This window comes from Folsomia candida, unplaced genomic scaffold (genome assembly GCF_002217175.1).
Source record: "Folsomia candida strain VU population unplaced genomic scaffold, ASM221717v1 Fcan01_Sc024, whole genome shotgun sequence".
Classification (NCBI taxonomy): domain Eukaryota; kingdom Metazoa; phylum Arthropoda; class Collembola; order Entomobryomorpha; family Isotomidae; genus Folsomia; species Folsomia candida.
This window is the reverse complement of record NW_019091216.1, coordinates 537653-552282: the sequence shown is the minus strand read 5'-3', so window position 1 is coordinate 552282 and position 14630 is coordinate 537653. Positions and strand designations below refer to the sequence as shown.

The following is a 14630-nucleotide window of genomic DNA, read 5'->3' as shown; positions in this document are numbered from 1 at the left end:
GTTTTGCTTTTCAGGTTAAAGAAGTTAGACGGATCGATAAGTCGTCGTCAGATTTGCAGAGATTTGCAAAAAATTTGCGTAGATTTCTATATTGCAAAATTGGTCTTATTTACAGATTTCCAAACAAAATTGCATAGATTTTCACATATTGCGAAATTGGTTTCATATCAGCACTTTGCATAGATTTACATAGATATATTGCGAAATTGGTCTGTTATCGTCACTTTATATAGATTTGCATATATAGATTTGCACATATTGCGAAATTTACCATGAAAAGATTTTGGAAATTGGGGGGCGTCCTGTTCCTGGGATTTTTGACTTTGTCCACGTGCACCGTTTGGAATGCGGAAGACGCCTTAATTCTGGAAGTTGAGAGTATCGGTATGCAAATAGTGCAATTAATTAAATATGCAAATTATTTACCAATTAATTAATTAATACTCTCAATAATTAGTTAACAATCAATCGTCCTCCTCCAATTCTGGCGAAGTTGTGACCACCCTTTCCCCTGAAAGCGGCAGTGATACGGACTGCGTCACGAACGAGGGGGTTGCAGGGACCTGTATCCGATTTACGGAGTGTTATCCGTACTTCCAAAGCGAAATTAAGGACGTGAAACACTCCACGGTTTCGAGTCATATTGAAGTCGTGAGGAATATGTCGACCCCCTGTCAACCCGCGGAAGTCACCACGAATCCCCTGTCTCCGGGCGGAGGTAAATAAGTGCTCATTTTGCGGATTTATGCTAATATTTTAGCAATTTTTGGGAGAAATTTTTGGGCAGATGATTTTAACTGGATATTTTTAGGACTTTCTTTGGAAGCAATATCGATGTGTACATAATTTTGACAGGAAAATTATTACTATTTTTTTAGGGAACAAGTATGTGTAGACGAATTTAACGGGATATTTTTTTACCAATTTTTTAAAGATCATTTTGACAAATAATTTTAACGGGATAATTGTTACCGACTTTTTTTGGAAGAAATTTTTTAGATAATTTTACCCACGCATTTTTTATGAATTATTTTAAAGAAAATCTGTATCGGTAATTTTGCCGGAATTTTTTTTATCAATTTTCTAGAGGAAAGGGAATTTTTACCAATTTTTTAAAAGAAATTTATCTAGATAATATCACGAGGGAATTTTTTACCGATTTTTTGGAGAGGAAATGTACGAAAATAATTTTACTGATATATTTTGACCACTTTTTTGTAGAGGGTGTCTCAAACGACGACCACATTTGCTGCGCGACGCTAACTCGGGCCGCGTCGAGTGGAAATTTACCGTCCTTTGAGGGTCGAGAAACGACAGAAAATGCGGAAATGAGCCCGCAAGAGATGGAGAAGGAGAAAGTGGAGGCATACGCGGGGTGTGGATTGACCCCGTACAATAACGAGCTCCCGAAAGTCGTGCAGGGCAGGGAAGCCAAGAAGAACGAGTTCCCTTGGGCAGTAAGGAATATACCCGTTTTGTAATTAATTAGTTCATTAAAATGATGGAAAATGAATTAATTAACCCGATTTTCTTTGCGTAGGTGGCATTATTCCAAAATGGGCGACATCACTGTGGTGCATCCCTAATTGATGCGAGACACGTCGTGACGGTAAGGATGCTCGTTTTCCGAATAAGAAATGATCAATTATTGTTAAAATTTAGGTTTCCCAGCGCATGGTCTCAAATTTTGAAAGACATTTAGTGCCAATCGATTGCAAATTTAGGTAGTATAAAATTTGCAAAACACACGATCTGCTCCAAGGTTTTGCAGAGATATTTGCATCTGAAGAGGAAAAAGCGCACCCTAAAGTTGACAAATTGTAGAATTTCCAAATTACGGCATGTGCGTCTCCTCCCCGGATGCAAATATCTGCGCCAATTGGGAGATCGTGTCTTTCGCAAATTTCATCCTAATTAAATTTGCCATCGATTGACACTGGCTTAGTAAATATCGGGCTCCATACGCTGGGAGATAGCAATTGTTAGTAAATAAATCTTTAAAATATACGTCTTGTTTTACATGTGAATTGGGAATTCCAGGCTGCGGTGAGTTGTAAAATCAAGTATTTAATCAATTTGTCGATTAATTAATTACCAATATTTTAAATTAATGCGTATTTTAGCATTGTGTTAACAAGTAAGTGATTTGACATACAAATATGTAAAAGAATTTGTCATTTTGAATATACTTAATTAAGACAATTTTTTGCCTCTTTAAGTATTCGGACGGGCCCAATGTTGCAAAATGTGCGATTGTACATCGGAGCCCACGACATTTACGGGGGGAAGGACTACGAGGTGAGGAAAGTGAAGAAATTAGCGTTTCATAAGGGATTTAACGGGCAGCAGTTCCGGGATGACATCGCGCTCATGGTCCTCGACTCGCCCGTCATGTTTTCCGAGAGTATTAAACCAGTCTGTCTCTACTCTGGGAGTCCTCCCGTCGATGGCGGAGAAACCAATGCGGACAGTAAGCAGAAAATGTTAATTATAAAATCTGCATTAATTTTTGGCAACAATTTGCAATGGAGGCACTCATTTATCAAATTTGCGAAGCTCGAAAAATTTATGTAGCGAGGACGATAAATTCGCAAAAAATTAGTTCGCAAATTTTGCAAATCTCACAAATTTGCTTTAAAAAACTCATACCTATTTTAATATTCGTTCATTATATTTGTGTAATTTCTCTGGCTTATGATGGTGAGGATGAGTTTAATGATGAGTTTGATGAGTTTAATGAGTTTGCCAAATATTTTTGCGGGATAAATTTGCCCAGATAAACTTGCGAGATTTGTAAAGGTTGACGTGATATAATTGCAAATTTTTTTCTACTAGTGGCAATTATTGAAATTAATTTGCAGTAATTATTGGCGATAATTTGCAATGTGATAGGAATAATTAATTTGATTTTTAGTTGCTGGTTGGGGCAAGATTTCGGAACATGGTCCCCCCTCGAGAAAACTGAGAACGGCGTCCATCCGAATTTGGACGAATTCTCAGTGTGCCCAAAAATATGTGGGGACGCTTGCCCCCACAATTTCGAGTGGAATGGTGCGAATTATTTTTTGCAAAGTTTGCTATATGTGTGCAAATATTTCATGGGTAAAATATTCGCGATTTTGTTTTGCAGGTATGCGCTGGGTCGAATGGCAAAGACTCTTGTCAAGGTGGGTGGGACTATAATTATGAAATATCTACAAAAAAATATGAAATTTTGATGTCGAAAAGAAGATTTCGAAAATTAAAGATGGAATCAATTCGATCTTTTGGGTTTCAATGTTTTTCATGTATGAAAATGTAAAAATGTTTATTCTAAAAAAACGTTAAAATCTTTATTCGAAAAAAAACGAAAAATACACATTTTGAGGAATTTTGACGTCATCTTATTATTTTTTAAGAAATAAAATATCAAAATCCAGTTTTCTTAGATAAGATGTAATATGGAGAAAATTTGTGCATTTTTGACAGAATACGTGAAATATATATTTTTCAGATAATTATATAACAACTTTGGAAATATTTTTCAAAAATTTGAAATTTTTGTAGAAAGTTTGAAATTAATGATTATTATTTTTTATATTTTTTTATTAGGTGACAGTGGTGGAAGTTTGACCTTGTCGCAAAATGGGAGACAGCAATTAATCGGAGTCGTGAGCTGGGGAATTAAGTAAGTTTTAGTGATTTTTTTATTCATTAAAAAATTTATGCCAATCACACCTGTTCAAAAATTTAGTTTTCATTTAAAAATCAGTCATCCCAATTTCTGACTGAAGATTTTCGTTCAAATTCATTTAATTTCACTTCATTTCTTATTTCGCTTCATGTATTAAGAAACGTAGGGTGAAAAATGAAATGAAATGAGTGAGAAATCTTTTCATTCACAGTAACTCATCTGAAATGATTGAATCCTTCATTCATTTTTACTCAAATAGAAAAAAATTCAATTCGACCATTTACCATCATAATCAATGAAATGAATGAAAGTGAACAGGTATGCTGATGACAATGGATTCATTAATTTATTTGTTACTTTTCGCATGAAAAGATGCGGCGTTTATCCCGGAGTTTACACCCGTTTGGACAAGTACGTCAATTGGATAGAGAAATACAAGGTGAAATTAAATTACTAAATTTTACAGCGATTAATTTTTGTAATTAAAAATTTGATTTAATTTATTTGTTAAAAATGGTTATGAAAAAATTAGGAAATAAATGAAAATTATGATTCTTTAATAAATTAAATATATTTTTTAAATACCGCATTTGCATTTGGGTGTCCACCTTTCATCGGATGAATTGCCTCTGATTAAACTTTTGCAGCGATTACTTTTTAAAGTTTAAAATTTGATAAAATCATTATGAAAAATCAGAAAATAAATAAAAATTATGGATTATTATTTTTTAATTTGATAATTTTAATTGAATTTTAATTTTTAATTGACGAATAAATTTGCATTCGGGTCTCCTCCCTTCATTATATTTGTCATTATTTGACTTGTTTAGTGAGATTGTCAAAAATTAAGGAGCTCTGATTTATATAATCGATCCACTTTTTATTGCTAAGTGTCAAGAGCTCATGGAATCGTTATGTCTGTCTGTCTGTCCATTTAATCTTAATCATATCCTTCAGAAAATGACATCAAATTTGTCAAATATTGGTCACAAAAAATACTGGAAAAATGTGCAGCAAATGACTCGGGCTATGTCAAGTCCCTGCACTGCACACTTACGTGTGTAAGTACTCTGATTTTTAATGAGGTTAGTGAACAATCATTTGAGAAGATCTTATTTGATACGAAATAAAAGTACCTGATCATCAGCAGAGAATAACGAACTTTTACAGGTAACTATAATCCCTGCCTGTTGAAAATACAAGCTTGTTTTTTCTTTTACATGTAATCCTTCAGTAGCGTTTATCATCCTCATTTTATCGTCATCATAATCAAAACACAAAAACATTTATCCTCGGCTAATAAATAAAACCAGTTTTGTCAATTTGGTAAAAATGTGTGAATGATATTTGACACTGGGAGTTAAATAAGTTGGGAATTTATCGTATTAAAAACTTTGTACGGATTTTTCATCTCATATGCTGCTTAAATTATGGTGATATATTTTTCACCCAAAAATGCAATCAGTTTAACAAAAATTTATATACATTTTACAGAAAACTATAGGATTTTAAATATATAAAGGATATAGAAGTTGGAGAAATTATTTACGATAGCAAAGTAGATTTGTTTACACATTTTTACCGTTTTTAAATGAAATCTTCCAAATAATTTTACGGGCATATTTTTTTTACTTATTTGTTTATGTAATCCTATTTATTGATAAACATATTTATTATTTATCATGTTTATGTAATCCTTTATATTTATTATCATAATTTTTTCGTCACATTATCATTAAAATGCCAAAAAATTTGTACTCGGCCAATAAATGAAAACAGTTTTGTCAATTTGGTACAATACAAATGTGAAGGCAACATTTAACATTGACAATTAAATAAGCTGAGAATTTGCGATATTAAGAATTTTTTACGTATTATTGTTCTCCTTAAATTGTGAGTATTATTTTGAGTTATTATTAATTAAATTGTGATTATGATGACATACTTTTAACCCCGATAAAAAATGCAATTTGTTACAATTTAACACCGATTTGTACATTCCACGGAAAATTTGTACCATAATTACGTAAAAGATGTGTCCAGTTTTTGTGCAAAAAATTTTCTGGAATTAAATAGGCAAAGTACTAATTAAATAATTAGTTAAAATTCAAATCTGTGGATAATTTTAGAGGCATATTTTTGTAATGATTTTTTAAAGGAAATTTATGTAAATAGTTTCAAATTTTTGACGATTTTTTTAAATGTAATCCTTTAATAGCATTTATCATGCATATAACATATCATTTCATCATTTTATCGTCGTAATATCATAAAAAATTACTCGGCTCCAAGTTATACATGTTTTTGTCAATTTGGTAAAAATATTGAGATGACACTTGACCAATTAAATAAGCTAGGAATTTGAGGTATTAAGAATTTTGTAGTTATTATTATGCTCCTTACGTTGTGAATATGATTATGATTTTGATTTATTATCAATTGAATGAATTGTGGTTATGATAACATATTTTTCACCTGAATAAAACTTAAATGTCAGAGTTTAACACCGATTGGTAAATTGTATAGAAATTTAATATTATAAATTGGTGGCGGAGGTCATTACGCATTAATTGTCCCTGTAGGATTGTGAAAATTAGAATTTTACCTTCGACATTCTTGACATAATTTTTATCGTTTTTTAGAAAAAATCTGAGTGATATTAATATTTTTACTGATTTTTTTACATATGATCCTACAGTAGCGTTTATCATCATTAGTTTACCACCGTCGCATTATCATGAAAATATAAAAACATTTATTCCCTTTTAATAAATGAAGCTAGTTTTGTCAATTTGGTAAAAATATGAAGATGATATTTGACACTGGTAATTAAATAAGTTGGGAATTTGTGATAGTATGTAGGGATTGGATATCCCCCACCCGACGAGCCTACCACTCGGCACACGGAAGCCACCGTGGCCGAGTACGACTGTAAAAAGAAGGATCTTCTCTCCGTTTCTACACAGACCGACCCGAGGATTCCGAGTGTGAACACCTCCACAACTCTTCTCTCCATATTTTCTTGCACCACGTCTTCTGCGTGGCTGCCATTTTGGAAATACATTATTATCAAAAATTAAGTTCCTAAAATTCATTTATTGTACACGTTATGATCGTTTAATGTAAGGAGTAAAGATTTCTTAAAACCTTGTCAAGTGAAACTTATTGTGTGCACCGATATTGAACAGTTTATTCGGGTCATTGTTCATAAAAAATTGTACATTGAGTCGTGCTAGGTGCAGTTTAGTATAGAAACGGTGCATAAGTGGAAATCGGAGTAAAAAACAAGACAGTATTTCTAATTGCCAAGCGAGAGACAATTCATCCTCCTCCCCGTGCGTCGTAGCTCCCATCCGGCTACCCCCCTGTGGCCAGTGAAGGTGTCCCGTGATCAGAAGCGTGTCGCATCCGTCCCCCAAGGACCCTGACGTCCGGTACTCGATGAGACTCGCCCATATTCCCCTACCGAGCCCACGGCGACATCTTCTCCGCCCACAAGTATTAAGAACTTTATACGTATTATTATGCTCTTTATATTGTGATTATGATTTTGAGTCATTGTTAATTTAAGTGTGATTATGATGGGATGTTTCTACCCCAATAAAAAAAATGCAATTTGATACAATTTAATGCCGATTTGTACATTTTAAGGAAATTGAAAAGTATATTTAATTACAAGGTCTCTACGTGTTTCCCTAGTCTTCTATAGCAATGTAAAAAATTTGAAATGAATTGGCAAATCACTACCATAAAATGACAGTGTTAAGTTCTGGGTCGGTCCGTAAGTCAATGCAAGTCGCCCCGTAGAGGAGACAAAGAAGGAAGCGGAGCAAACACTGCTACCCCATACATACATCAACTGATCAACCAACCATCATTACTCATCAATAGTGGTTATCATGATAAGTGATCGTGATAAACACTATTAATTAATTATTTTAGTTTGAGAAACTCCACCCACAGCGAGTGGCATATCAATTCGAATGTATTTTTGACGCTGAATCCAACGCCATTAATAGTTTTGACCTCCGAGGCCCCCGTGACCTTCCCTTGACCGTGGCAGCTAAATATGGCTTATCCGAATGTATTTTTGACGCTGAATCCGAATCCGTCAATAGTTTGACGTTAATTATAGAAGTTGGGGTTTATGGAACTGAACGGGAGCGTGAAGCGCGGGAATATAAATAGTTAGCTATGCAGTTACTCCCACACGACGGGAATTTAAGTAATTAGCTATTCAACTACTCCCACAGGGGGAAATCAAATTGTACTGTGACCAGGTTAATTAAAATGCAGTATGACTGGGGCAAACCCTCACTCTGATATATGTATGTAGTACGACGAAGTCTCCACTGGGAATTATTTAAAGTATAGCATGACGGATTTTTCGCTTTCACCCCCCACTGGAACTCTAGAACCCGGCCTTGGCCGGGCTATACGCTAGTTACTAATAATTAAATAAACAATGCTAAATAATTAGTTAAAACTCAAATCTCAAATTTTAGAGGCATATTTTTTATTAATTTTTGAAGGAAATGTTTATAAATAATTGTATCATGGTATTATTTTCTCATATTTTTACTGTAATTCTTCACGACCATTTAATATCATTTCATCGTTGCATTAAAGTCAAACATTCAAACTCGGCTACTAAATGAAAAAAGTTATTGTCAATTTGGTAAAAATTTGAGGATGCCATTTGACACTGAAAATTAAATAAGTTGTAAATTTGCCGTATTATTAAAAAATTTGTACGTATTGTTATCTTCCTTAAATTGTTAGGATGGTTATGATTTGTTATTAATTGAATTCCGATTATGTATGATGACATATTTTCCACGCTGGTAAAAAAATGTGTCAGAGTTTAACACCGATTTGTACATTTTAGAGAAAATTAGTATACTTAAATGCAAGAAAGATGAAATACTCGGAATACCCAATTCAACGTGGGAATGGGAGTTTAAAAAAAATTCCAACATGCAAAAATGTATATGGTTAAAGCAATATCGAAAAAATAAGTATTTAGACTAATCATATTTAGACTAAAATTGATTAATTATATTCTCATGAAAAATTGTGGATTTGGATTGCTTGCAAATTTTCGCCAAAGGGAAAATTTAGTTTTTTTTTTAACTTTTTTGCACTGCATTAATTGGGAATCAAATAAGTTGGGAATTTGCCTTATTAAGAACTTTGTACGTATAATGTTCCTTAAAATATGGTGATATATTTTTCACCCACATAAAAAATGGACTTTACCGATTTGTACATTAGTATTTACGATATATAGTAAATACTAATGTATCTTACAGAAAATCAGTATACTGATTTTCTGTAAAATGTACAAATCGGTAAAGTCCATTTTTTATGTGGGTGAAAAATATATCACCATATTTTAAGGAACATTATACGTACAAAGTTCTTAATAAGGCAAATTCCCAACTTATTTGATTCCCAATTAATGCAGTGCAAAAAAGTTAAAAAAAAACTAAATTTTCCCTTTGGCGAAAATTTGCAAGCAATCCAAATCCACAATTTTTCATGAGAATATAATTAATCAATTTTAGTCTAAATATGATTAGTCTAAATACTTATTTTTTCGATATTGCTTTAACCATATACATTTTTGCATGTTGGAATTTTTTTTAAACTCCCATTCCCACGTTGAATTGGGTATTCCGAGTATTTCATCTTTCTTGCATTTACGTATAAGTGTGAGTTTTGGGAAATTGTGTGCGATTTAAGGAATTTGTGTAATTAATTTTACCGGGATAATTTTTTCCTGATTTTTTTTTCTTTATCATGCAAACGTAACATTTCTCGTCTTAATTTTATGGCCAAATTATCATCAAAACTTCAAAATATGCAAACTTTACTAATGAACAAATTAAGCCAGTTTTGTCAATTTGTTGCAAATGTCGTATTAAGAACTTCACATATGTGTTTACTTTTTAATATGTTTACTCATTAAATTGTGGTAATTATCGAATATGACATATTTTCACCCACACTTAAAAAAATGCAATCAGCCCCAGTTTAACATTGATTTATACATTTTACAGAAAATTAGTAACGTAAATAGAGATATAAAAATTCTATTAGTTTTAGGAAATCGCATGGGAATGCTAAAAATCACAAATAATCGATTATATGATAATTTTTACGATTTCTTGACACATTTTTGGTACCGATTTTTAAAGAGAATGGATGTAGTAGTATACATAGGGGGAACTTACTCCAAACGCTATACCCAGCGGGATATAGGTATATCCGGTTGAGTATAGGGCTAGAAATCCTGCTCCACGCGTTATAGTGGTTCGGATATAGGTATATCCCACGCTATATATGGCTAATAATAGAAAAGGTCGAGGACGAGCCCATGTATATATGATCTTGCAGGTACATGTATATATGAGTATATGCATGCATATGAATATAGACCACGTGATATGATCTTGCAGATGTATTTTCATGTGCTAATGTCTCACATGACCCCAAAAGTCTCATATCACCCCAAAAGTCTCAGGTCACCCCAAAAGTCTCACATCACCCCAAATCTCAATTTACCCCAAATTACACAAATGGCGTTACAATATATAAAACTTTATTCACAAAAACAAAAAAAAGCAAATTATAAATTATTTCGAACCTAGAGAACTAATAGTAGTAGAAGAACTGGCAACTGATGGTGGTAGTGATTCAGTAACTATAACTCCTTGTTTGATAAGTCCTGGTATGGATTTAATAGGCGGTGTGTCGTGGATAATTGGCCCTGTTCGATATCCAACAAGCACATCATGCATTGGTTGTGTTACAAGTTCAACAGCGTCATCCAATGTGTAAGGCTGATCCTTTGCCAGGGCATCTACGATTTTGGCTCCATGTTTAACATAGCCATGGAGTTCGCCATCATCACCATGAATTAAAACTTGACTTCCAGAAATAAGTAAATCCATTGCAGCACCACCAGCAGCTCCACCGACGGCAGCGCCTGCAGGTCCTCCAGCAACAAGCCCAACAACACCGCCAGCGATAACACCAACAGTTCTTAAAGCAGATTTCATGGACTCATCTCCTTTTTCATTTTCTCCCATTGCGTAATGAATTCCCCCCTTAATATGTCCCACTCCTGGCACTTGATCAGCAAAGTCCTGTACAGCGTCCAAAAATTTTTCTTGATGTTCTCTCGCTGTGTCCAGGTCCCCACCGATCGCATAGCCTGCAGAAACCAGCTGAGATACAACTGGAATCCCGCTAGTTCTGTCAAGAAATTGTTCTTGAAGTTCACGAGCTTTATCCAGATCTCCAGCAATAGCATAAACAGCAGAAGAGAGCTGGGAAACGATTGGCAAGTCATTTTGGAAAATAAAGTCTTCTTGTGTCTTTCTAGCACCTTCTAGATCACCAGTTATTGCGAGGACCGCAGATTTAGCTTGAGATATAATTGGTATGCTATTAATGCTCCCCATGTTTACACGTCGACGGCAAAATTAATACTGACGTATTTATGGTATCTTGCTTGATTTATAGTGTGGTTGATGTATTGTATGCCAAGAGCGCACGTTATTTAAGTACTTTTTCAAGAATTTTGTCAATTGCGACAATTAGGGCAGTATTGTTATTAACTTGAAATTGGCTATTTGAATGTTGATTTTCAATTACAGCGTAAAAACACATTACAACAAGGAAAATTAAATTCGTTACTAAGATTATGAAACTTAGCCAAAATAGGTCTTTTGGAGCGCAAATCAACGCCATCTTTACTCGTTGAAAGTTGGATTAAGACTGATCATTTAAATAAAGGTTGAGACCACTTTAAAGGCATTTGTCAGCTAGATTTACAAGTGACAACATGTCGTCGTTTTACATTCACCTGGAAAGTAATTCTTCGTATAATCATTTCCAGGACAATACAGTAACAACGTTTAGGAATTGGATGAGCACGCCTATAATATTAGAGCCAAATCAATTCGAAATAGCTCTGGTGGAATGTTCCTATCCATCTACACCAATTCAATTTACTAAAGGAACACGATTATTCAGATTTCAGAAAGAAAGCAATTCACTTTACATGGATAATTCTGACAATTGGTTCAATATATCTGCTTCCATAGACATTAAAACAATTGACGAGCTAGTTCAGTGTCTCAATTGCGAAATCAAATTCAAATTGAAGGACGGATTTGTTTGCCTAGAGCCTGTTAGTGAAGTGTTGTACAAACTTGAATTCGCGCCCGAAGTTGCTTCCGTTCTCGGATTAACTGAATCAATTACTTTGGATGATCAGACAGTTAAATCCAAACATCAAATTAGTCTAAGTGCAAATAACACACGTTATTTCGTTTATTGTGACGTAATTGAAAATCAGTATATTGGCGATACAACAGCGCCAATGCTGCGTTCATTTGTGCATGTGCCCACTCAACAAGATGTCATAGTTTCAAAAAGTTTCAACAATTTACAATATGTTTCGTTGGCCAGGAACGAATTTGACTCTATACAAATGTATATAAGGAACGAATTCGCGAAACCCCCGCCATTTACTTTTGGTAGTTTCACTGCCACACTTCATTTCAGAAGAAAACGTATGTAGTGAAAATGTATTCCTGTCTGGACAACGTGGATGACGACTTTTATGAGGTGTATTTACCTCAAGTCGGAGGTTCGCTTTCCTATAAAGCTAGTTATTATCGACAGAAGGGAGCAGGTCTTGGAGGTATATTTGGAGCCATAGGAAGAGGGCTATTGCCCTACGTCAAAGCAATCCTGCCACATGTAATACCATCGCTTAAAACTGCGGTGAAAAACATTGCTTCAGACGTAATTAACGACAAACAGTCGTTTCGCAGTTCTTTAAAATCAAACGCCATGGAAGCTTTAAAAGGGGTTGGAAACAGTTTAGTGTCTCAGTCTGGTAGTGGAGTTAAACGACGTAGGACAGTAAAGCGGAGCCCTAAAAAGCGAAAAGTTGTTCGCAAACGTAAACTAGTGAAACGTAAGCCTTTACAACGGCTCACACGAAAAAGAGCAAAAGGAGTTACACGAAAACGGAAAGCAAAGTCAAAACGAAAATTAATCTCAAAAAACAGTTTATTTGACTAAAAAATGGCGAAGGCAAAGCAAGTGGTCAACTTTATCCGGTCCGAGACCGACCTCTTTTCGGAACCAGGATACGATTTAACTCTTTCAAGTTCTAACCGTGTTGATTATCATCCAATTACAAACATACAAGACAGATCAACACCGCTAACATTCATTATTCAAGGAAATGATTTGCAGTACATTGATTTCTCAGAAACTCAATTATACGTACGCTGCAAGATTGTTGACAGTAAAGGAGCCGCTCAAACTTCGTCAAATATTGCTCCAGTTAATAATTTTTTACATTCAATGATACATCAAGTGACCATTCTTTTAAATGATGTGCAAATTACTCCACCATCAACCTTATACCCGTACAAAGCGTTCATGGAAACTTTCCTTTCTTTCGTGAAAGACTATACAAAAACCCAGGCTCAAGCAGCACTCTACAGCAAAGAAATTGAACCCACTACAGACGATGCAGGATGGATTAGTCGTGAATCTTTGAGCCATAACAGCAAAGTGTTTGAAATGCGTGGAAAATTGAGATGTGACATTTTCAATCAAAATAGGTATTTAATTCCTGGTGTTGATGTGAAAATAGTTTTAAACCGATCGCCAGATAACTTTTGTCTGTTGGGAAAAACACCAACCGCTGGTTCTACGCTTGATCAAGCACAAGTTCATATCGTTGAAGCCAAACTGGTTGTTCAGAAACATACACTCTTCCCATCGATTACGCTAACTCATTTAAAACTCCTGGATAAGGGCCAACCAGCTTGTTATCCTATGCGAAGGGGGATATCAAATCATTCTCTCTTTCAGCTGGAACGTTACAATATACAAACGAGAGCTTAATCACCGGTCTGCTACCCGATCGATTAGCAATTGGAATAGTTTCAAGCAAAGCTGTTCATGGAAATTATCTGGAGAACCCGTTCAATTTCATCCAAGCTGATATTTCAAGCATTTCGGTGACTGTAAATTCAGAACAAGTTACTTCTCAAACATTTGAGCTTGATTTTAACAACAAGAAGAGTATTGAAGCCTACTTCAGTGTGTTTTCTGGACTTGGTCTCTCAAATATTGACGCAGGACTCGACTTGACGTTTGAAGTTTTTAAGAATGGAAAAATATATATTTTTGATCTACGACATCAACATGATTGGTTCGCTATTCCACGACATGGAAGTGTGAAAATTGAAATTAAACTAAGACAAGCAATAACATCAGCTCTAACTGTAATTTGCCACTGTGACTATCAATCAGTGCTCTATATTGACAAGAATCGACACGCATATTTCAAGGACTTTACAACATGAATACTGTACAAATCTACAAGATTTTATCTGGACTTTTTTGCTCAACCAATGTTACATACAATGTCTTGGCTAGTGATGAATTGGATTCGTTTAAAACAAAAAAATATCCCATTGCACTAGTGGTAAATAGTAAGCCTTCTTCTCATCCTGGAGAACACTGGCTTAGCTTATTTAGTGCAAGTCCCACTTCGCCAATTAAGCTTACTCGCAACATTTTCAAGATTTTGTGGACCGACACGGGAGAGGTGTAATTCAGAATAATGTACAGTTACAATCGCCAAATAGTGCAGTGTGTGGTCAATATGCAATATATTTTTTATGGAAACGTGTTAGTGGTTACTCGTTGGCGAGTGTTTATTGTAATTTTTCAAATGATTATGGTAGAAATGATAGATTAGTTAAACAATTTCTAAAGAACAAGTTGTATTTATTGAAAGTGTAAACATTGTAACATTAATCAAAATTCAATAAAATATTTGTTAAATTAAAATTTTGTCCATCGCACAATTCTTGGCATCCTTTTGACTTGACGTTTCTTGGCTCGTTTCATGCTA

General features: G+C 34.4%; 2 protein-coding genes across 2 annotated transcripts; both read left to right on the top strand.

Moving 5' to 3' along the window:
- On the top strand, positions 1-4237 carry LOC110859091 (venom peptide isomerase heavy chain). Its single transcript, XM_022107955.2, has 11 exons — positions 1-384; positions 458-718; positions 1222-1457; positions 1541-1609; positions 2041-2046; positions 2124-2137; positions 2220-2470; positions 2915-3051; positions 3131-3167; positions 3592-3667; positions 4046-4237. The coding sequence occupies exons 1-11, from the start codon at positions 273-275 to the stop codon at positions 4128-4130; spliced, it is 1284 nt and encodes a 427-aa protein (XP_021963647.1). The 5' UTR covers positions 1-272; the 3' UTR covers positions 4131-4237.
- Positions 4238-12778: 8541 nt separating this feature from the next.
- Positions 12779-14076, top strand: LOC110859041 (uncharacterized protein F54H12.2-like). The gene is made up of 2 exons (XM_022107904.1): positions 12779-13535; positions 13580-14076. The coding sequence occupies exons 1-2, from the start codon at positions 12779-12781 to the stop codon at positions 14074-14076; spliced, it is 1254 nt and encodes a 417-aa protein (XP_021963596.1).
- Positions 14077-14630: the final 554 nt, after the last annotated feature.

Bases quoted from the DNA above. Each gene is read 5' to 3' on its own strand.
- LOC110859091 (XM_022107955.2), top strand. From the start codon at position 273: ATGAAAAGATTTTGGAAATTGGGGGGCGTCCTGTTCCTGGGATTTTTG. The intron at 719-1,221 runs GTAAATAAGTGC...ACTTTTTTGTAG, and splicing joins TCCCCTGTCTCCGGGCGGAG to AGGGTGTCTCAAACGACGAC. The intron at 1,458-1,540 runs GTAAGGAATATA...TTCTTTGCGTAG, and splicing joins AGAACGAGTTCCCTTGGGCA to GTGGCATTATTCCAAAATGG.
- LOC110859041 (XM_022107904.1), top strand. From the start codon at position 12,779: ATGGCGAAGGCAAAGCAAGTGGTCAACTTTATCCGGTCCGAGACCGAC. The intron at 13,536-13,579 runs GTTATCCTATGC...TCTCTCTTTCAG, and splicing joins GGATAAGGGCCAACCAGCTT to CTGGAACGTTACAATATACA.